A 24,673-nucleotide genomic window follows, 5' to 3' on the forward strand; every position below is an offset into this window, starting at 1 on the left:
TCAAATTATCTACTGCTACAATGGCGAGCGGAAAGAAACGCAATTTCAGCGAGGCCGAGGTCGAAGTTCTCATCGCCGAGGTACAACTGCGGGCAGGAACGTTGTTTGGAAGCCTGTCCAGCGGCATTTCAAGCAAGTCAAAATATATAGCTTGGCAATGTGTTGGCCAGGCTGTAAATGAGGTCGGGGGGCAGCAAAGGTCCCTGAAGGAGATCAAGAAGAAGTGGGCCGACTTGAAGTTGAAGTCCAAAAAACGTCTGGCCCAACACAAGGCCAGTGTGCAGCGCACAGGAGGAGGAAGGGGAGACACAAGCCTCACTCCGGAGGATGACCGGATTGCCTCTATAATTGGAGAGACTGCAGTACTTGGGGTGTATGCAGAAGGCGACACAGATCTCTTATCTGCTGCAGCTTCAGAAGGTACGTTTGTGTGTTTTAAATAAAGCACGATTGTAATGGATTTTAAAAAAAGAATACAAATACACTGTCGTAATAATTGTGCACGTTTATTTAATGCAGATGATGAACAACCCATTCAGAGGAAAGCGGGCCATGGGAGACACCTCTCCCAAACACCAGTAGCAGCAGCAGACACAGCAGCAGAGCGTGCTCCAAGATCTCCCCGGCCTTCCTCTTCGGGCCACTCTGCACGGGTATTAACCGAGGCCGTCCTGCAAACACAAAGGGAGCTGAATCATTCTGTGGGAGAAGTCGTTACCGAACTTCGGCTGGTGCGACAGGCTCTGGTTGACATGAACCAAACGCTGTCCGCACTGGTCGAGTGCATGCGTAAATAAAACATTTTTTTGGGGTAATACAATGTGTAGTTTCCATTCTTATACACAAACATTTACCTGTTGAGTTAGAAGGTGAATCAACTGTCGTCTTCTCCTCAGAGCAGTGGCATGGGTGTCCCATTCTGCAGGTAGGGGAGGGTGATCAGCAGGGTCCATGCGCATCTCCTCCTCTCGCATCTCAATGCCATGGCTCTGAGAGATGTTGTGTAGGACACAACAGGCCAAGATGATCTGGCACACCTTGCTGGGCTCGTATAAAAGTTTCCCTCCCGACGCATCCAAACACCGCCACCTTCCCTTCAACATGCCGATAGTGCGTTCCACTACCGACCGTGCACGGGCATGGGCAGTATTGAAGTGGGCTTCCTCAGGTGTCTGTGGGTGCGCCACGGGGGTGAGAAGCCATGCCTTCAGAGGATAACCTCTGTCACCTAATGAAGAGATATATGTTTTAGGGCATGCATTTTAAAAGCGAGAAACGAGAAAGAACATAAAAAGTGTTTACCTAGAAGCCAGCCATCTCCGCCTGCTCCAGTCTCCAGACGGTTCCCCACACTGGAGTTGCGCAGGATGAAGGAATCGTGCGTCGACCCTGGCCATTTAGCAACAGCGTTTAGAATTGCCATACGCGCATTGCAAATGAGCTGCACGTTGATTGAATGGACGTTCTTCCTATTCACATAGGCATACTCATTGTCACGGGGTGCGCGTATGGCAATGTGGGTGCAATCTATTGCACCGATGACGTCAGGGAATCCGGTGGTGCGCAAGAAGTCGCCCTTCACATTTTGTTGTTCTTCGGCGGTGTATGGAAATTTTATGAACCGAGGGGACAAACCAAGAATTCCTCGAAGTACATCGGGCAAAATCCTGCTGAAGGATGGCTGGGAAATACCTGACCGGTCTCCAATTTCCCGTTGGAACGTCCCTGTAGCAAGGAAACCAAGAACGGTGAGGATTTGTACCTCAACAGGTATGGCCTGGTTCCGTCTGGTGCGCCTCTGTAAGCGCGGGCCCAGTTGGTCACAGAGCTCCAACAGAGTGGCTCTTGGTAGACGGTACCTGCTCATCAGCCATTCGTCATCTTGTGCCAAGAAGTCGGCTCGATCGCGGAAAACTCTTTCTCGCCTTATTGCGCGGTTGGCAATATCTTCCAATAGTGCCAATGCTGCCATTGTTCCTCTCAGAAACCACGGCCCTATCGGGCATTTTATAGCATATAGATTGACCGAAATGTTTTACACGTGTGAAGGCGAATTGACCTATTACATTAATTTCCTTGAAGGCCATGCCAATTATATTAATGGGGTTTGGGAATCCCAATGTGGGTTTGTGATGACATAGACTTAATTGCTTAATAACTTGATTGCGCAAACCAAAGTGTGATCAGTCTGACAATACGCCTAAAAATACTAATGGGCCTACTAATAATACTACTATTAATAATGCAAACAATAATGACACTAATAATACTACCACTAGGCCTGATTGGGTTATACTATTAATAGCTAAACCTACAAATATTGAAAACATTGTAAAGGCCTAGCCTATGCCATCTGATGTTAACCTATGTTTATGTGCTGATAACTAATTATAATTTTCCAAGCAGCGCTTTCTGGGAAGAAATATGCATCCGTGTCCATTGTCCTCTGCTTGCTTTTATTCCTTCTGCTTGCAGTAATGTAGTAGGCAATGTGTGGCAAATGTAGTAGGTTTACTTTGGTAATAGAACATAGTAGGCTACCTTATGAAGGAAATACAGTACGCACATCATACTCATTTATACGTTATGGTAGGCCTACAGTATGACTACGTTTCCAATATGACCCAGGGTTAGATACTGCCCATGTAGCCTACGGCGGACTAAATTATAAGCGAGATACTGTATGTCATATAGATCGAACGTTTTTTTTTAAGATAGGCTATGTTTTTACTGTATAGCGAAGTGTAGTAAGTAGTTCACCGATCATTCTTCATTCATTCTGCGCGTCGGGAAGCTATTATCGATGTCAGCGACTGTTTACTTTCAAGAATGTCCAGTGACCTTAGGCCTACCTTTATATATTTTTATATTTTAGCCTGCATTATCCAACTTGTCATTATCCACGTATTGCCATCTGGTCTTGGGCACTGCCATCAGACATATGCCATCAGACGCATTCTATGCAACTCATTGCAACTCGGCCGCAATTATGAAGATGCAAAACTCTGCTTTTCAGAGGATAGATTATGTCTATTTGCGATGTATAGATGATGAAAAATACCTGTCCATATAGCCTACATTAAAATATGAAATATATAATATTAAAATATTATCTTTCTGTTGTGGAGCTTTGAATATCATGAACGCAAGTCATATTTCCCTCTTCTAAACAAGCGTAAATGGACACTTTATGGTCAATATCGATGGGAACATTCAATATATAGATGACTCTATGGCCTGCTGTTTTTTAAATGCTATGAAATAGATAAGATATAGTTTAGGCATGTCACGGGTGTAGTAGTAAAATAAGAAGTGGGTAAACCATGAATTCTGTGATCACGGTAATGCACCGTTTCATAACGCATTCAGAACATGTTGGATTATGGTAGAGGATATTATCAAGTGTTTATAAAATACCAGTGGATTAAATGGTTCTTAGAGTGTTGATGAGTGTTCATATTGTGAATGCAGATAATACAGTGTGCTTTTGCAATGTTAAAAGTTGAAATAGGTGAATACGTCTTTGGAGAGGTTGATAAACTCTATTTCTGAAATGCCTGGGGTGAATAAACTGCGTTTACCGTACTTACTTTTAGCCTCCACTACAATATTATAGGATTTTTTCACTTTCCTTTTCCAATCTTTAAGAATTAGTTAAAACTTCAACTTCTCTACTTACTACTTACAACTTCTGCTGATATTGATCATGCATATGGTATAGAACTACATGCGATCGTTGGTCTTCTTGGAATTTTGAGAATTCATCGCATTTGGACCTCAGATTACTTGCAGTACCCTGGCACTACCACAAGGAAATGGTCGTACGTCAGGTTGGAACCTGACGTGGAGATAAGCACTTTTCCACGTCAAAGACGGTCTTTATAAATCTGAGCGTTGGCATGGATTTGAGCGTACGCACGGTCTTAGATCAAATCTGTGCGTAAGAAAGTTTTATAAATGAGGCCCCAGGACTTACCATTATGTCCAAACACACAAGCATTAGCCACTCCTTTCCTACTGATGATTTTATACGAGACTGCTATAAAAACACCATCTCCACTCCACTCCACCTCCCAGTAGCAGCGCTCAGACACTCCCTCTGTGCACAGCACCTGAGGATCAATAAAGAATCTCTCGGGGTGATCAGGAACAACCTGGGCGTAGTCGCTCCACACCACCCTCCTGTTCCCCAGGGACAGATGGAGGTATCTCTCTGCAGTGTTGGGATCCAGTGTGAAGGTGCAGTAGCCTGATAAAGGAGACAACAGGACACACTTAGACTGGTATTACAGTGTGTGTGTGTGTGTGTGTGTGTGTGTGTGTGTGTGTGTGTGTGTGTGTGTGTGTGTGTGTGTGTGTGTGTGTGTGTGTGTGTGTGTGTGTGTGTGTGTGTGTGAGATGTCTGTCTATGTGTAAACAGTGTCAATATAGGATATATTTTATTTTGTGTTACGTGTGCATGTGCGAGAGGAAGAAATAAAGAGAGAGATTTTATAAATAGAGTAAAAGAGAGTATTTATAAATATGCTGTTTCTTTGTGTTAGTGTGTACAGTTTGTGTGTGATTGTATGTGTCCATGTGTAGTCAGTGTGTGTGGCTATAGCTAATGGTGTGGCTCTGTGTGTGTGTGTGTGTGTGTGTGTGTGTGTGTGTGTGTGTGTGTGTGTGCATGCACGCAATTTACACCGCAAGAGCTCCTCTCTGGTCACTGATTCAAGATCCTGGACATCACACACTGAAAAAGTAAGTATCCCTTTATTACCAACGCAACATAGTTACATAACTCCATTTCTGATCTCCATTAACTTTGGCCTTTTGTGTTATCATAGACACTCTTAGATCTGGTGTATTTGTTATTGTTTTTCTCATACCTCGCATAAATATCTTAAGGCCTAGCAATTATAACATTACAAGGTCTCATAGAATTAGTTCATACTAGTGTCCATTTTAGATGCTTATCCAACCTGATGTAGCTGCTTCTTGCCTCTCTTCCTTCACAGCCTCAAAAGAGAAATTCTGCTTGAAGGTCACTCTATGGTTAGAGTGAGGAGACTCTCTGATTGATGAGATATTCTACAGTGAAAAATATAAAAGTATATATAAAAAAATCTTCAGTCAGGTGTTGGATACTCGGGTTTGTTGCGTTGTGTTTTAGCTCTAATGTTTGCATTGAAGATGGTCTCTCAATACAGCTTGACAGCTCGTGAGCTTAGAATTATAGAAGGTTCTATCTCCATTTAGGGTAGTTCTGAGATATTGAGCATCAAAGTTTTACATAGCTAGCAAAACTGTACTGTAGTACCTTTTTATTTTGCTAATAATTAACTTTTTTTTTTTTTTTTTACAAAAATAACACCACACAGGCATTAATAAGCACCTAATGGATCAGATGATGTCAAAAACTCAATTTCGACCAAAATGGAGATAGAACCTTATAATTCTCAGCTCACGAGCTGGATGAGGATGGGCGATTAGATGATGATTGATTGTAGATGGTAAAACAATAGATGTGACCCTGCACAGCGAAACAAGTCGCTTTGGTGAAAATCTACACAATTAAGTTATTGTGCTCACATGAACGGCCATAAGCTTTCCAACGATATGTATATCGAAGGTGTTACAGAACAACAGCCGTGGTTGAAGCGGGCTACTTGAGCGTCCTGACAGAAGGCCCTCCTCGATGTGTTTTCTCAATCCGTCTCCGAGTCAAAACCAGACAAAGCATGTTATACTAAAACATACAAGCGTAAATCATGCCAGCTTGGATAGTTCCCACCATTGGACAAAACCGGATCTGACCAGATGGAAGATACAGTACTTGCCCCAACTGAACAACAGGCTATCTCCTTCAGCCCATCTTATCACTGATGTTCCTGAGCAACAGGGCAGTATAACCCTCTTGATGGTAAATAGACACAGGCCTAAGCCTCCCTAGTGTCCACATCTGGGCAGGTTGTTGTTACTGTATTAGACAAAGTTATGTACGAAGGTATGTAGCCCTCCCAGATGTATACTACACACAGGAGTAACATATGAGCACATCAGCATACGGTCCGGGGTGGGATCTGGAAAGGACCTTGGGGCGGGAATCGAACCCGGGTTGCCAGTGTACGGTGCAGGTGCCCAGGCCAGTTGCGCCACAGCTGGGGCCACATCATACAGATTTTAACCATGCTTCCTATTCATTTGTCAAAACAATGATTACAAATAAAACATAATCTATTCTTCATTTACAGGTAATGGTGTGGAAACAACATGAACCCATGCAGTTGCACTACTGGTCCCAACACTGTTAAGCTGGCTCCGAGCTGACATCACATATTCCCCTTCTGTGCAGTATCATGTTCAAGTGGATGCTGCCATGTCAATATTTAGCAGATTGCACAATATTTTACACTATGCTCCTGTTAATGATTTCCTTGTTTGTGTCTTCTCTTATGAGAAAAGAGAGTCTGCAGAATCTTGAAGAAGTATGTGTTCTTACAGTAGAATTCATCAAACACATTATACTATATAAGTCAGTCCTCTCATAATATGAAGACACAACGGCATCGGCGCTCACCTGTTGGTAAGTCCATTCTGTAGCAGCTGCAGGGGTGGCCAGTAACCCGGTCCATGTAACGCACATGAGTAAAACAATATGGTTTTGCAAGAACAGTAGTTTTCCATATTTCTTTTTTAGAACTGTTCTTCTGCTCTTACTCAAGCACATGTTTGAGCCAGTAATCTACTCTTTACTCGGCTACATTGATGCCTTTCGTTATGAGTACAGGTTTATAAGTAAAAGCGCACTGCTCCCTCCATGTACAGTGGAGTGGGTGAAAAGAAACAGAGCTTCAGGATGCATTGCTACGTTACCCTACGGTCATAAAAGTAATGACGGGCCAATGTACAATCAGCCCATGGCATACCCCAAGGAAGTAGATGTTCTATAGATCTAACAGCTCAGCAAACACATTGATGCCCAGCCAGCCAGCTTTTAATTCACATCTTCCATATCAATCCACGACCAATCCGCTGTCTTATTGCAACGGAATTTAATTGAAAATGAAACTCAGCTAGTAAGACATTGCTGCGCAACACCTGCAACTGTTAAGTTCTACCTGTGTGGCGAACTATTTATTTTGTTAGTGGAAGCCACAAACAGTAGCCAAGACATCGCTAAAAACACACTGTGTTAAGTCTCTTTAGTTTCGTTTTGGCATGTAGCCGTACAGTATACTAAGTGGGATAATGTGTAGAACGCAGGTCAACGCAGGTCAGGGTCCGGTTCACCCTGTCGGTACTTATTTTCCCGATAATGACCAGCGTTTACATATGCGATTATTTGTGCGATTATGCGATTATTTGTGCCTTTCTCTACAGGCCAGGTTTTTCTTGGTCGGTGACGTCATGATTTGTAGAGGGTGTAAGATAATGACTTTTTGGATCATGCGCCAGACCACACCTTATGTCGTTAGCTGCCACTGCCCTGGGTGCAAAGTTTAAAAAATGCAAAGTTTAATGAAAGAGGATCACATGGTGAAAAGTCAACACTTCATTGAAGGAGGAGAATAAGCTGAGCATCGCGCTTTGTGCCACATAGTGCCAGGTGCACGATAGGGGCCGATATCTTACCAGCACTTCCATAGCTATGAAATTATAAACAAAATATATTCATCATGTAAACACAATACATGAACTTAACCATGAGATTGCATACAGTACACATCACAACATATGCATGGACAAGACCATATTAATTCTAAACGCTTCCACCTTTTAATACTATTTATTCTATGCATTAACTTATTATAAAACAAATCTTGGTACTGAGATGTTATCTGTGCATGGATATGTGAGAATAGTGTTATGTAGTTATGTATTGTTGTGTAGTGTATGTGAGTCACAATAACTTCATTGATGATTTAGAATATACATAAAACCCAGGGTAGAGTGTGTCAGTGAATGTGGTCTGGACTCTGTGCAGGAGGGTCATTGTGTCAGAGACGCTGTAGAAGGCCAGAGTTCCTGCCCTGTGATCCACATACACTCCTATTCTGGAACTGTGCACGGGAGGGAGTTCAGTGTGTTTATTATTGTGCTTCAAAAAGGAGCCGTAGCTGCGGAGGTCCAGACTCCAGGACTGACCATTACGTCCAAACCTACACTCATCACCCTTCCCTTTCCTGCTGATGCTTTTATAGGAGACTACTACATTAACCACCCCACTCCACTCCACCTCCCAGTAGCAGCGTCCAGACACACCCTCACTACACAGCACCTGTTCCCACCAATCAAATCTCTCTGGACGATCAGGATAGGACTGGAGCTCAGCTCTCCACTCCACCCTCCTGTTCCCCTCAGACAGATGGAGGTTTCTGTGTGCTGTGTTTGGGTCCAGTGTCCAGTGACAGCAATCTGATGAGGGAGAAGAGAAAACAGGACACACTTAGTGTTTGCACACACAAACACTATGATAATGTGTGTGTGGGTCTCCGTGTGTTTGTGTGTGTGTGTGTGTGTGTGTGTGTGTGTGTGTGTGTGTGTGTCCAACGTACACTGTAAAAGCTCCGCTCTGGTCATTGATTCAGGCACTGAAACCGTGAAACAGAAAATGTCACTTTACCACCAATACAACTTTGTGCCATTATACAGCACCGAGCTAGTACATAATGATGACTGCACACACTCATGTTAATATCACATCAGTAGAGATTATACAAAGGATTGTATAATAGTTTGTTTCTATGGACAAATTTAAAGACCTAGTGTATTTGTTGCTGTGTCTCTCCTAAACCCCTAATGCACATGGGGGGTCAGCCGTGGTGTACTGGTTAGGGCTTCGGGCTTGTAACCGGAGGGTTGCCGGTTCGATCCCCGACCAGTCCACCACAGCTGAAGTGCCCTTGAGCAAGGCACCTAACCCCTCACTGTTCCCCAAGCGCCGCTGGTTGGGCAGGCAGCTCACTGCTCTGGGTTGTGTGATTCACCTCACTGTGTGTTCACTGTGTGTTCACTGTGTGTTCACTAATTCAGTTAAATTGGGTTAAATGCAGAGAACTGAATTTCCCTCACGGGATCAAAAAAGTATATATTCTATTATATTCTATTCTATTCTAATAAGAGTCTTAATTCATTTTAGACATAAAATCTCAAAGGTCGTCATTTCTGGGTCCCAGCCACACTCCCATGCCTCTTGGATTTGGCAGCTGAAAGAAGGGTTCAACTCTATGAGCCCTAGACTATTTTAAGGGCATTCCCCCTACCTTCAGTTAAAATAATGTATCCTGGTCATTGTAAGTGCCATTCACACATGATCCTATAGTCCTGGCACGCTATTGGCCGGTGACGTGCCGAAAACTAAACTTAAGTGTCGCGAAATGCAGTAGAAACAAAACGCAGCCTCGCCAGACTAATGTTTAATCTTACAAGATCGAGTTTAGTATGGTGAAAAGTGAAAACCAGACTAACATGATGCTATATATTGGGGTCTTTTTTTGTCTCAGCGAACCAGATTTGCCATGATGGCTAATGATTGCATCGATTTGATTTTGATTTTTAAATAATACAAATGCAAAAGGCATACTATAAAAAATATTGTATTTTGACATGAATATCACTGCAGCAGCTCTACATGGGCATTCTCTCGTTAATGAAAGTAAAGGCATTTTCTTTTTTCTGTGTCAAACAATAGGGAAGCAATATGAGTCTTGTATTGGATACCGTGCAGGAATTTCCTAGCATCTCAAAACCAGATTATGAACATTGAACATTGCCATAGAGAAGCCTAAAATAGTGTTGGATTATGAATATACTTTGCATACATATTTATGAGATCACAGATTCACAGGTATCTGTACCCGAGACTGTAAATATGATGCAATTGGATTCAAATTCATGATTTTTTGAACTTGCATACTTGATCCCCACTTCTGCTACAGGTTTCATCTCGCTGCAACTATTAACTGAAAGATGAAAAGATTCACTGAAATGATGATTCCTTTGCTTGGCCCCAGATGTGAAGACTTAGTAGCTGTTAGGATCAGTCAGTAAAGACTTACTGCTTGGTGGAACATCTTTCTTACTGTCAGTTCTTCTGGCTGGGAATTTAGGATCAGTACCTGGGAACAAACAGACACTCATTCGCACAGAATTCACACATTCACAAATCCTGTATTATTTTCATGTATACTCCACCTTTGGGGAATTGTGTAATTTTTGAATCTGTGACAGACCTGTTAGCTCTAAACCAGGGGTCTCAAACTCAAATGAGCTGGGGGCCACTGTAACCAACATCAACTGGTTGGGGGGCCGCATAGGTTGCCCCCCCCCCCCCCCCCCAAGTCTGTGGTTTACGAAGGTGTAAATACTGTATAGCCTACCTATCTAATCAGCATATGATGTCTGGATGACAACCACCTCGAATTATGCACCTCTCAGTAAATACTGAATGTTGAACATATTTGAGCAGTTTTACTTTACTTTTTTTGTCCTTTCCCCTACATAAGAAATGAACAGCAAAACAGTAAAATGTAACAACAGTAAACTATGGCTACGCCTACTAGGCTACTAACACAACGCTTGTATACTAGGGGTGGGCGATACTGTAAAATTTGGAATCGATCCGATACCAAGTACTTTAAGGGTCAGTATTGCCGATACCGATACCGATACGATACTTTTACTGAAAAATATATAGATTTTGTGTAGAACAGTATGTCATTATGAATGAATGATCAATTCTTCAGGAAATATTTTTATTAATGTATTGTGCACACAATTATTATTAGTCACTCACTGTATAGGCTAATGAATTCTTTACAGCCTTTTTTAAAACAAGAACAAAATAACAAAAATCTCCCTCTTTTTTCTGGTTTTAAGAGCAAATCAAATATGTGCACGCAATTGTTACAGAAGAACAAACCAAAAACACACAAAGCTGTGCAATTACATTCTCTGAGCACCTCCTTATGGGCCCTGTTCCCTGTAGAAGTCACTGTATGAATTCTTTACAGCCTTTTTTAAAACAAGAACAAAATATAAAAAATCTCTCCTTTTTTTCTGCTTTTAAAAGCAAATGAAATATGTAGGCCTACATGCAATAATGTTACTGAAGAACAAACCAAAAACACACAAAGCTGTGCTATTACATTCTCTGAGCACCTCCTTATGGGCCCTGTTCCCTGTAGAAGTCACTGTATGAATTCTTTACAGCCTTTTTTAAAACAAGAACAAAATATCAAAAATCTCTCCTTTTTTTCTGCTTTTAAAAGCAAATGAAATATGTAGGCCTACATGCAATAATGTTACTGAAGAACGAACCAAAAACACACAAAGCTGTGCTATTACATTCTCTGAGCACCTCCTTATGGGCTCTGTTCCCTGTAGAAGTCACTGTATGAATTCTTTACAGCCTTTTTTAAAACAAGAACAAAATATCAAAAATCTCTCCTTTTTTCTGCTTTTAAAAGCAAATGTGTACATGCAATTGTTACAGAAGAACAAACCAAAAACACACAAAGCTGTGTAATTACTTTCCCTGAGCACCCCCTTCTGGGCCCTGTTCCCTGTAGAAGTCACTGTATGAATTCGTTACAGCCTTTTTTTAAACAAAATAACAAACATCTCTCCCTTTTTTGTGGTTTTAAAAGCAAATGAAATATGTGCACACAATTATTACTGATGAACAAAACAAAAAATATATAGCTGTGCAACATTCCCTGAGCACCCCCTTCTGGGCCCTGTTCCCTGTTGAATTCAGAGGTTTTTATTGAGAAACAACAACATGTTTACATTTTTAGCCTTTATGGCACTTCTTCTATCGCTCACTAGCTGTCCTGCCTTGGAGAAGATCCTTTCTGATGGAACTGATGTAGCAATGACTCCCAGGTGTTTCCTGGCTAGTTTGCTTAGAGAGGGGAATGTTGCCTCATTCTGTTTCCACCAAAGAAGTGGGTCTTGATCCCTTGGAACTGGCTTCTCTTCTGTGTAGCGGCGCATTTCAATTAGGGAGTCCGTGCCAGCTGTGCGATGCTGCTGGGAAGCTTGTACTTGGGAATCAAAGTCCATCCATATCCCACCTTTTGCAGCAGCCGCTGCAGAAGAGCATGAGGTAGTCGCAGGAGCCATTGATGAGGCAGAGCTGGAGGCAGAGCTGGAGGCAGAGCTGGTGGCAGAGCTTGAATTTGGATCAGGAGGGGCTGACATTGAAGGGGCCGAGGTCTGGTTGATCAAGTGCATTTCAGTGATGAGTCGCGTTTTCACAGGTTCAACATTTGCCATATCACGGAACCCAAGGCTTTTAAATCGTATGTCCAGGTAGGTGCTGACTGCAAGACCATAACAGGTTTCAATACCTCTGAAACGACGCAGACATTGTGCTGACAGCTGAGCAGCGAGCCTGTTACCCTGGCGTTCATTAGATGCAGTTGATTTCAAAAGGAGTGATACCAGTGGAATCACCTTCGACACTGAAACATGTTTTTCAGATGATATTTCTCTGGTGACCTCCTCAAATGGTCTCAGGGCATCAATGGAGAGACTTATCAATGACCAATGTTCCTCACTTAAGCACAGTGAGCTCTTTCCAAGCAGACAGAGCACAGTAGTCACCACATCCTTCTGCTCATGCAGTCTCTCAAACATGTGGAATACGGAATTCCACCTTGTTTCTACTGATTGAATCAGTTTATGCTCTGGTAAATTCTGTTGCTTTTGGATTTCTTTGAGCTTCTCTGCTGCTCTTGTGCTGTGGTGGAAGAATGTTACTATAGCACTGCATCTGTGTTGGATGTCCAGAAGACCAGGGAGAGCCTTAATGGAGTCTTTCACCACTAAATTTAAGGTGTGTGCAAAGCATGGATAATGTTTCCACCCTGCTCTATGCACAGCAGCAACCATATTGGCACCATTATCTGTAATTACTGCCTGAACTTTGTCTGATATGCCCCATTCATCAGTGATTCTTTTCAGTTCTGAGCTAATGTTGTCAGCAGTGTGTTGTCCTGAAAAACTACAGGTCTCCAAGACATACGCTTGCATTTGCCAATTATCATCAATCATATGGCATGAGACAGTTAGGTAAGCCTCTGTGGTTCTTGATGTCCACATGTCTGTTGTAAGTACAACACTGTCTGTTCCATCCAGAGACTGTTTCACCTTTGAGTGGCACTCCTCATACAATGCTGGTATTTTCCCTACTGTTAAACTTTTCCTACTTGGAATCTTGTATTGTGGATCAAGTGTCTTGACAAAATTCCTAAAACCTTCATCCTCAACTATGGAATAAGGTTGCAGGTCCTTTGCAATCATCTGAGCCAGTTTCAGAGTTATATCCACAGCTCTTGGGGAATCACCTAGGTGAAATAAAATGTCTCTCATAATATAGCCTAAATATAGCATGTCACTTGAGCAAAGAGTGAAGAGTTCTTTTCCAAAACGCTACTGTATATCCACCATTTTAATGAATTTTCATGAACCATGTTTTTAAATGTTGTTTTCCAAGTAATTTCAGTGCAACCACATTTTTATTGATATTACATGAAATACACATTAAATAACATTTTAATGTTTTCATAAATGGATTTATAGCGTTTTGGAAAAGAGCTCTTCAAGTGTTTGCCTCTATTTGGCTATTCTGCAGGGTTGAGCAATCAAATACTATTTATAGATTATACGTTTCAATGGGTTGCAGATATAGGCTAAGGCCTACACTTTAACAACAAAAAGTGTGTGATAGCTCAAAAACATCCACGTTTTATAGCCTATCAATAAATGTAGATAGATAGATACTTTATTGATCCCCAATGGGAAATTCATGTGGTAATGATGGACATGATGGACATGTTTGACTATGGAAGCAATAAAATGGAGTGCATGATTGTAGTGCAAGGTAATAAAGACGAGCCAATTATTATTTTTAGTTTATAGCTTTTAGCCTTGCCAGTTTAGTAGACATTATTAGCCCACCAGGCTGTAGGTCTACTACAAAATCCGAGTTTACAGTACGACTTCCCACATTTGCACGACTGTAGCCTAAACCCGGTGAAGATTCAACATTAGCAGTCATTCCCATTGTCCACGCCGCAGGGTCACACAAGGGCGGGATGTGAAATGTAGCCTAGGAAAGTACGTCAGGTTGTCAGTTTCGCGATGTTATGTCTGAGCAATCACACTACTAATGCTGAATATCCGACATAATATGAGTAAAATATTATTAGCCTACTCTTAGCCTACTATAATCTACCTGGGTATTCTCTGCCTCTCTGAAATGAGTCTGCCAACGAACTCTGTCTCTGCGCCGGTCTGGAAGTGGATGCATTTTCCTCCTCTCTTCGCTTATTTTGAAGTTCGTCATTTTCCTTCGTATGTGTTTTTAAGTGCTTAAATAGGTTTGTAGTGTTGCCACAATACCTAACTGTCTTTTTACATGTGTCACAAGTAGCCGCAATATCACTTTCAGGAGTAAAGTAGCTCCAGACAATGCTCCTCTTTCTCTCGGCCATGTCGCATGTCTCATTCATTGTCTCTGTTTACACTTCCCTCCCGCTCCTCTAGCCTACGTGTTGCGTTGGTGAGCCACGTGACGGCACGACAACGAATCACAGCAGAGCGGCAGGAGGCTCGGGGGGGAAGGGCAAGGCGACGTTCGTTGATGATGTGAATGCCATAGACAGTAGCAGCGCTTGCCCAGGATTATAGGCGAGTCGGAGACACAAGCAAAGAAAAGTGAAAGTAGGAGACATATCGATACTTTTACAAGTGTATCGATCCGATACAATACCAGCTTTGGCATCGATAGTATCGATATTTAATATCGATCCGCCCACCCCTATTGTATACAATGAAGTAGCCTGGTCAAATCAGTGCCTGTCAAGTGACTTTGTAGTTTTTCAGCTGTCTGTACGGGGTCCAGGACACTATCATCTCAATTACCACTGGCACCTCCATTATGTTGGGCAGAGGGTCGAAGCATGGTAGCCGCTAGAAAACACTGTCGTTCACTCAAAAGACGCACCTTCACAGACGCACCCAGATCACTGTCAATTACGATCGATCATAATCTCCAAAAGGCAGACATACTTCAGAATCAGATATGTGAATAACAGACCCAAGACCTCATGAAACGTGATTTTTTGTTTCAACATTTGATGTATTTCTGCTTCAGTTTGTGCAAAACTATGTCCTGCATGCATCGCTTTCGCGTCATTACAAACCACACGACTCCTGCGTGTAGTTTAATGAGGGGGCTAGTTCGTGAAAACGTTGCTTGAATCGAAACACTTGATATCTAGCAGGTGGAGTCTAGGCTACAAATGAGACTTGTCACCGTACCTCCCGTCTGTTTTAACCCGTGTCGTTTATCGCATAAAAAATATCCTCAAGGGGCGACTTAGGCATTATTATTTTGACAGAAAGTTGCGGGCTGGAACATGTTGCAAGTAAACAATTGCTAATTCGTGTTGTTGTCACGAGCCTGAGCTATGGTAGCGCAGCCATAGAGCCCAGCCCACGATTGTTACAAAATATAAAATGCCCAGATGCATGCGCGGGCCGCACTAACATTAAGCTTCGACTTCAGGCCGGGGGCCGCAAAATATCATCTCGCGGGCCGCAATTGGCCCGCGGGCCGCGAGTTTGAGACCCCTGCTCTAAACGGAAGTTCTATTTCAACTGTAGAGGGGAATGTAACTTGATGACAGACTCACATTCTAAAGACCGGATGATCTGGAAATGTGTCACTGTTGACAGACAAAGAAAATAAATAAATAGCCAGAATGAATCCATAACAACTACTACACTGCAAGGTCTCATACAAGTAGCTCATGACTTTATCCATTCTAGATGCTTGTCCAACCTGCTGCAGATATCTTGGCTACTTCCTGCTTGAAGATGCCATCCAGTTTCTCCTCCAGCTGCACCTTCACTGCAGAGACAGATTCCTTCACAGCCTCCAAAGAGAAACTCTGGTTGAAGGTCATTCTGGGTAAGTCTTTAGAGTGAGGAGACTCTCTGATTGATGGGATATTCTACAGAGAAAAGTATAAAAGTGGAGACAGACTATCTCAATATTTAGTTAGGGCTGTGTTTTGGGTAAAACCAGTTGGTTTGGTTTATTTCAAATGTCATGCTGGTTGGAACAACAACAAGGAACACCAGTGACTAAGAAAAAATAAACATAAACATAAAAACACAAACAGTAGCCGGCTTCAGACCGTTGAGCCAGCCTGGGCCAGGCTAATTTGGGGGCTACCTGGTGCTAGTAGCCCATGCAGGTCCACAAGCCTCACCTTTGCGTTCAGACTGTCAGGCCATTAGCCTCTCCGCATTACACCTCGACACGCCCTCGCTTGTGAAAATGTCACCATTACCACTCATTTTCAAACAGGATAAGCAGAAAGTTGCATATTTCTTTCCTATGCTGTGCTATCGAAGTCAGTAACCACTTATTGTCCTTTTACGTGTACTGTATGTCACTTAATATACATTCTATACAGGTGGATTGCTAAAGAAACACAACATACGTGTATCTAAATGAGCTATGTAACATAAATTACATTTTACCATGACTAGAAGAGCTGTAAACATTTGTAAGACTGTGTGTACAATCCGCATGGAGCTCCAGTGGAATTTTAATTTCACGACAATGTCGTGTGAGTCCCCAGCCCAGCACCAATCTCCAAGCAAGATTTTTGTATGAAGAAAATAGGATTTTGGAGGCAGTAGACACTCCTGCGAAGAACCAAACGGGACTTGGTTCAAATCCAAAAATCTATGGCTACTGGAAAATGTAAGGTTAATTTATCAAATGCTATTTTTGTTATATGTTATATTTTGTTTATAAATGTTATATTAACTGTTAGTTAATTCATAAGTTAACTTTTTACTGTGCTACATGGTGATCTCTGGACGGAGTTAGGCAAATATAAACAGGCAAGATGCTGACAGGCAAATATCTTTAACATGGACGTAACCGCTATCTATCTATTCCACTCCACACTCCGACTCCACACACAGCAACGGGTTGACCCCGCCTTCACCTTAACCCTGCCTTCGCCCTGACCCCGCCTTCACATTGACTCCGCCTTCACCTTAACCCTGCCTTCGCCCTGACCCCGCCTTCACATTAACCCCGCCTTCACCTTGACCCCGCCTTCACATTAACCCCGCCTTCACCTTAACCCTGCCTTCGCCCTGACCCCGCCTTCACCTTAACCCTGCCTTCGCCCTGACCCCGCCTTCACATTAACCCCGCCTTCACCTTAACCCTGCCTTCACCTTAACCCTGCCTTCGCCCTGACCCCGCCTTCACATTAACCCCGCCTTCACCTTAACCCTGCCTTCGCCCTGACCCCGCCTTCACATTAACCCCGCCTTCACCTTAACCCCGCCTTCACCCTGACCCCGCCTTCGCCCTGACATCACCTTTTGCCCGACTCTAGCCCCCAAGCCCTAAACGTTGGGCCAGAAATCAGTCCCGAAGTGGCCCCAGCTAGCTCAGCTTTGGCCCGACGGTCTGAAAGGGGCTAGTGACACAGCCAACCAGAATATTAAGATATCTTAAGGATCCACACCACTGCGCTAAACCAGGCTGCTGAACCTGAATGTTATGTCTACTCATTAAGCTGTACTGCTGTAACCCAGGACGTTATCGTCTTGTCTCCTGTTAGGCTAGCTGCTACTCCTTACATTTGTTTATATCATTACAGTAACCGGTTTGCTCTCGGTAACGTTATCAACAGCTAAAGACAATCTAACCTAACGTCAACGTAAATTTAACACTGTATGTAGCTAACGGCAACCAAACTACTCACAGTCGTTTCTAGCACAAACTGCATTGCTATCATTTCACGTTTGTTTGTTAGCAAGCTAGTCGTTTTAGCTTGGGGACTTGCCAACCAGGCAATCATTTAAAGCTTTCGGTATCATTCACAAATTAAAAACCTTTGTTAACAGCTTATTGTACTATCCTATTAGGACAATCACACACCTGGAGACACTTCGAAGAACATAGCTCATCCTGTAATATAGCCCTACATAACATATCCTACTGTAAGCTAACGTTACATTTGCTAGATATCCTACCTGTTGCTGCATCATCGTTGATTGGCGTTATTTGAGATTGTAGGTATTCCAATTCCTATTCTGTATTCCAATGGTGTCTAGTATGGCCTACTTTTAACCTGCATTAGTGTAGATATGAAGGCTATAGCTATCCTACCAGTCGTTTCACTGTAGGCTGCTAAGTGTCAGCTCTTGCAACTTTGAAGTTGGCAACTTCATGTCAGTCTTTTAAATTCTAATAAATGAAGATTTATTTTCTATAATAGCCTATATCCACAATTTTGATGCATTTTCATAAATCACTTTTTAAATGTGACTTTTCAGTGGAATTGTAATTGGGTTATTACAGTGCATGAAAATGCACTGTACTGTTCTTCCTCGGTCTTCTTCTTCTTATTATTATTATTATTATAGTGCATGAAAATGCACTATACTGTTATTCCAAGTCTTCTTATTATTAAACTTCTTCTTCTAACGCACCCAATTCAGCTTCAACCGTTTAACGTAGAAACTTCATTCAAACGTTGTTGCGTAGGTCTTGCTTATGCCATGCCTGCTTTGTATTTTTCAACTTTGGAACTTTTATACTTTTTAAACTATTAGTTAAAAACTATTACAATTTCCCCCATAGACTTAACATTGCTCATTATGACATCACGGCAGCAATTAGAATCTTAGGCCAGGTGGCCGGCCACCTGGGCACCAACTGTCAGTTTCTCTGGCTTTAAGCATACAGTCTCTCAGAAGACTACATATCCTGTTAACTGTTTCCTCTGTCCACGACTGTTTCAAAATAAAAGTCCTCACTGCAATAATACACTATTAAATCATTTAACCATTGAAACTACTCAACTATTGAACTGTTCAACCATTCCAACTGTCAGTTATCATCCACTATGCCTCCAGTCAACTACATGAAACCTCCATGTACCTAGCAACCAACATAGCAACCATTAAAATTAAGCGTTTATGACCGTTTCCATAGTAACCAACATGATTATACTGCAGTAACTTCTTGTTTCCTGATAGTGGCCACCATGGATACCCTAGCAACAAATGTTTCAAAATAAAAGTCCTCACTGGCAAGTTAGCTAGTTAGCATGGTTAGCATAGTTAGCATTTTTAACATAACTGCAAAAAATCATCAAATAAGTTAGCTAATCAACCTGGTTAGCATTGTTAGCAAATTTAGCATTGTTAGCATAGTTAGCATTTTTAGCATTGCTGCTAGAAATCATCGGTTAAGTTAGCTAATCAACCTGGTTAGCATTGTTAATAAAGTTAACATTGCTAACATTATTAGCATTTTTAGCGTAACTGCTAGAAATCATTAGCTAAGTTAACTATTCAACATTTTAACATGAATAGAAATCATTAGTTAAGTTAGAACTGGAATCATTCATCTTTAAACTGTCTACCTTCACACTATCAACTCTCTGTAAATTATGCAACCACCATGTTTACCCTAGCTACACCTTAGTAACCATATCTACATTATCTATCTATTTTTGCATTTTCATGCACTGGTAATTCCTTGGAATTGCATTTCTAGTTCTTCTTCTAACGCACGCAATTCAGCTTCAACCGTTTAACGTAGAAACTTCATTCAAACGTTGTTGCGTAGGTCTTGCTTATGCCATGCCTGCTTTGTATTTTTCAACTTTGTAACTTTTATACTTTTTAAACTATTAGTTAAAAACTATTACAATTTCCCCCATAGACTTAACATTGCTCATTATGACATCACGGCAGCAATTAGAATCTTAGGCCAGGTGGCCGGCCACCTGGGCACCAACTGTCAGTTTCTCTGGCTTTAAGCATACAGTCTCTCAGAAGACTACATATCCTGTTAACTGTTTCCTCTGTCCACAACTGTTTCAAAATAAAAGTCCTCACTGCAATAATACACTATTAAATCATTTAACCATTGAAACTACTCAACTATTGAACTGTTCAACCATTCCAACTGTCAGTTATCATCCACTATGCCTCCAGTCAACTACATGAAACCTCCATGTACCTAGCAACCAACATAGCAACCATTAAAATTAAGCGTTTATGACCGTTTCCATAGCAACCAACATGATTATACTGCAGTAACTTCTTGTTTCCTGATAGTGGCCACCATGGATACCCTAGCAACAAATGTTTCAAAATAAAAGTCCTCACTAGCAAGTTAGCTAGTTAGCATGGTTAGCATTGTTAGCATAGTTAGCATTTTTAGCATAACTGCAAAAAATCATCAACTAAGTTAGCTAATCAACCTGGTTAGCATTGTTAGCAAATTTAGCATTGTTAGCATTTTTAGCATTGCTGCTAGAAATCATTGGTTAAGTTAGCTAATCAACCTGGTTAGCATTGTTAGTAAAGTTAGCATTGCTAGCATAATTAGCATTTTTAGCGTAACTGCTAGAAATCATTAGCTAAGTTAGCTAATCAACATTTTAACATGAATAGAAATCATTAGTTAAGTTAGAACTGGAATGTTTCATCTTTAAACAGTCTACCTTCACACTATCAACTCTCTGTAAACTATGCAACCATGTTTACCCTAGCTACACCTTAGTAACCATATCTACATTATCTATCTATTTCTGCATTTTCATGCACTGGTAATTCCTTGGAATTGCATTTCTAGTTGTTATTTAGCCTATCTATTCTTCTCTGTAGCCTAGTTGTCTTTTTAACTATAGGCCTAATACAATGTTTTACACAGTCAGCAACCTTTTTCGCATTTACATGCAATGGTAATTCCTTCCATGGAATTACATTTTCTAGTTATTTTATATGATTTTGAGCCGGACTTGCTGCCTCGATCCCCAGTCAGATATAGATGAGGTTAAAAACATGCTTTAAATATATTCAGTAACCTGTAAAGCATGTTTTTAGCCTCATCTCAAATCATTCAGCACACATACAGGCTCTTTTCAAAACAGGAAAAACTGATATTTGACTGTGGAGTGAGGCTCGAAACAAAACAAAACAAAACAAAACATTTTTGCTGCCTTCTAACATATTTTAGATTTCCTTTTCCTTTTGCAGACGTCATGATGCAGTGTTAACCAAAGATTCCAGTGTGCTACGACGATTTTTTAAAAGCCGCATGTAATCCAAAATCATGTCTACAGCGCTCTATTTATGGAGGGAGGCAGCAGGCAGCTCAGCTATCACTTACCAGTCTTTGGCCCTATTGCTTCTCCACGCCTGTTATATTTAATCTTCCAGGTCACACTTTTAAACATTAAAGGTAGGGTATGGAATGAGCTTTTTTGGCCATTTTTGCAAAATCACTTGAAATCCTATTCCTAACCCACTTATAGCCACTAAGTTGGAAGCACTGAAATGGAAATTAAACACGTCAATCATCTGCGGAACGGGCAGGGCTCGAAAAACTCCAGCCAATAGAATTCCTCACCCCATACCATCATTTCACAGCTCGATCGTCAATCTAACGTCTTACTCCTCTTCCTACTCCCCCTCCCCACCGCGCGCGACCCTTTCGAAAGCTGGTGACCGCGAGTCAGTGCTGAAACGAAACCAACTGCCTGCTGCTGCACGTCCATGTTCCCCTCTTGTTGTGTCACTTCATTTCTATACAAACTAACTAAGGCAGCGGATACCTACGGAAACTCAATCACCCACGCAATAAATAAGCTATGTAGCAAAAATTACATTTTACCATGACACGAAGAGTGCTGTAAACATGAAATCGAAACTTAACAGCTTGGAGCTACGGTGGAATAGGCGAACCAACGGGGCAGCACTAAACTCGGATATTTCAGGAGATAATCGCCCTGGTAAGAACAAACCAGATTCTGTTCAAATATACACACCTATGGCTACTGAACCATATGTACTACAACCCTTTGGAGGTGAATAGCCTAAAGAATGTAATTGGGGAAGTTGATGTGAGTGATTGTGCTGTAGACGCCAGGATGGCTTTTCATTTAGCCTGGCTCGCTCTCGCGCTGCGCATTTGAATTGTCGCTCGTGCATGGAGGGCAGGACTTGAGGTTGTATATGTTCAAACTCTGCCGTCCGTTTTGCTAATTCCGTACCCAACCTTTAATTTCAGTTTCAGAAGTCAATGCTACCTTGAGGAAACGGATGTGATCTTTTGTGTGCAAACGCTGCTCCAGCTCAGCATCTCTCCTCTTCAGCTCAGCAATTTCCTGCTCCATTTTCTTCAGGAGTCCTTCAGCCCGACTCACCTCAGCCTTCTCTTGAGCTCTGATCAGCTGTTTCACCTCAGAGCGCCTTCTCTCAATGGAGCGGATCATCTCAGTGAAGATGCTCTCACTGTCCTCCACTGCTGTCTGTGCAGAGCTCTGTTAGGAGACACACAAAGGAAGGCATATCAATGAATTACCAATTTGATTGTTTTACTGCCTATACCTCTACATACATACCTACCTATGCCTGCCTCTTCACCTATATCGTCAAGAGTAAGTATTTATATTCATTTTGCAGCTAAACGTCAAAGATTTGTTGATCTTGCAAGTGTTAACTTTTTATCACAACTTCAGCTCTAAGCAATAGACCAAAACAAAACAACATCTTGGGGACCTGTGATGTGCTAATAGTTTATCATCACAGCGCTGTCGTGGAACATACCACATTCACCAAAAGACCAAGAGGCACAGCGCTGTCGTGGAACATACCACATTCACCAAAAGACCAAGAGGCACAGCGCTGTCGTGGAACATACCACATTCACCAAAAGACCAAGAGGCACAGTCTGTCGTGGAACATACCACATCCACCAAAAGACCAAGAGGCACAGTCTGTCGTGGAACATACCACATTCACCAAAAGACCAAGAGGCACAGTCTGTCGTGGAACATACCACATCCACCAAAAGACCAAGAGGCACAGCGCTGTCGTGGAACATACCACATCCACCAAAAGACCAATTGGCACTCTGGAGAAAACTCAATCCACCCGCTGAGACCCAATAGAGCTGCCATTGACCACAACATTTAATTTACAAATACAACAGGGACGAAGCCTAACTAGCCCATATGGAAAAGATATGGACAAAACGTATACTGCCAGCATGGGTTTTATATACAAAACTTGTATGATTTACTCTTGAAAGTGTCCCCTTTCCTCATACAACGTCATAGTCCTTACAGGTTACAATGTTTCATATGTTTCAGGTTACACAGATTTAGCAAGGATCTTATAATGGTTTCACTGTCATATAAAAATCTATCCGGTTTTTATATGACAGTGAAACCAGTATAAGTTTTTTCTATATCTTTTTCATATGGGAGGTCTCAGCCAATGTACATTACCACGAGCAGTAGAGTGATAGTTATTGTTTTCAGAAAATAGGACCTGAACATATTCACTACAGCTTCATGAGAATCACTTTTGCTTTTATCTTACAGTATGCCAGTTGCCATACTGATTACAATAACACTTGAAACCGTCATCTGTCTGCTGTTATCTTCTCACCTTGAGAGTCTCCACAGCCTTCCTCAGCTCCAGCAGCTCCTTCTTTCTCTCCTGGATCCTCTGCTGGAATCTCCTCTGGGTCTGCCCCAACTGCTTCTGTTGTTTGAAATACAGGCATGCTTAACACTTCTAATTAATTTGGCAAAAGAATGATTATAAATAAATCATAATACTTCTATACTTAACTTCTTGATGAACAGATAATAGTATAGAAACAACATGAACCCATTTCAATTGGAGCACTGGTATTAAGCATTAAACACAAGTCAAGCTTGCTCAGAAAAAAAAGTGGTATCATGGTTTTGTGTGGTATCATATTCAGGTGTTGTTCACATCACGTGTATAAAATCTCTCATATAAAATGAAGACACAAGTGTAGCTCCAGTACTCACCTGTTGGTCAGTCCATTCTACAGCAGCTGTGACTGTGTCGTGGCCTTTATGGCCGTCCATTGTGCACATAAGGCAGATACAACTCTGATCGGTACGACAAAATATCTCAAGAACCTTGTTGTGACGAGAGCAGATCCTCTCCTGTAGCTGGCCTGTGGCATCAACCACTGAGTGTGTTCTTCCTGGATGTAGGTCATTGTGAGCTTTATAGTGAGTTTCACAGTAAGACACCAGACACTCCAGACAGGACTTCACAGCTTTGAGTTTTCTCCCAGTGCAGACGTCACACTCCACATCTCCAGGTCCAGCATAATTGTGAGGAGCAGCTTGGATTCTGGTCCTCCTACATTTCTCCACCATTTCAGCAATCAGAGGGTTTTTGTAGAGGACAGGTCTGGGAGTGAAGGTGTGTTTGCACAGGGGGCAGCTGTAGACTCCTTTCTGGTCCTCCTGATCCCAGCAGCTCTTAATGCACCTAATACAGAAGTTATGTCCACAGGGAATAGTCTTCTTCAGCAGATCCAGACACACTGGACATGTGAAAGAGTCCTCCTCCTGAGAAATTGCATCCGCCATTTTCTAGCTCTAACAAACACCAAGTGCACACTCTGAGAAGCAACAGCAGAGTGACAGTTTTGTTTCCGTTTTGCTTCATGAGAACAAAGGACAGGTAGAGAGGGTGGGGGTGGGTGGTGATGAGAGAGTATACCCTGTCAGATCCAGTCCTGTGAGTCTGACAGAGTCTGGAAAAGCTGGTCGGTACAGATTGATATTTA

The 24,673-nt window shown here is 42.0% G+C and overlaps 1 protein-coding gene across 2 annotated transcripts; it reads right to left on the minus strand.

Annotated features, from left to right (window-relative positions):
• Positions 1-7,885: 7,885 nt before the first annotated feature.
• Positions 7,886-24,479, minus strand: LOC134079874 (E3 ubiquitin-protein ligase TRIM47-like). Of its 2 annotated transcripts, XM_062535989.1 has the most exons (7): positions 23,898-24,479; positions 23,506-23,601; positions 22,140-22,373; positions 15,839-16,010; positions 15,690-15,722; positions 10,044-10,103; positions 7,886-8,400 (listed from the first exon to the last, which is right to left on the minus strand). In XM_062535989.1, the coding sequence occupies exons 1-7, from the start codon at positions 24,471-24,473 to the stop codon at positions 7,886-7,888; spliced, it is 1,686 nt and encodes a 561-aa protein (XP_062391973.1). In that variant the 5' UTR covers positions 24,474-24,479. The 2 variants fall into 2 exon arrangements, with proteins under 2 accessions (XP_062391973.1, XP_062391974.1); XM_062535990.1 differs by lacking the exon at positions 7,886-8,400 and having other exon boundaries at positions 9,988-10,103.
• Positions 24,480-24,673: the final 194 nt, after the last annotated feature.

The sequence above is a fragment of the Sardina pilchardus genome, chromosome 5, assembly GCF_963854185.1.
Source record: "Sardina pilchardus chromosome 5, fSarPil1.1, whole genome shotgun sequence".
Taxonomy (NCBI): domain Eukaryota; kingdom Metazoa; phylum Chordata; class Actinopteri; order Clupeiformes; family Clupeidae; genus Sardina; species Sardina pilchardus.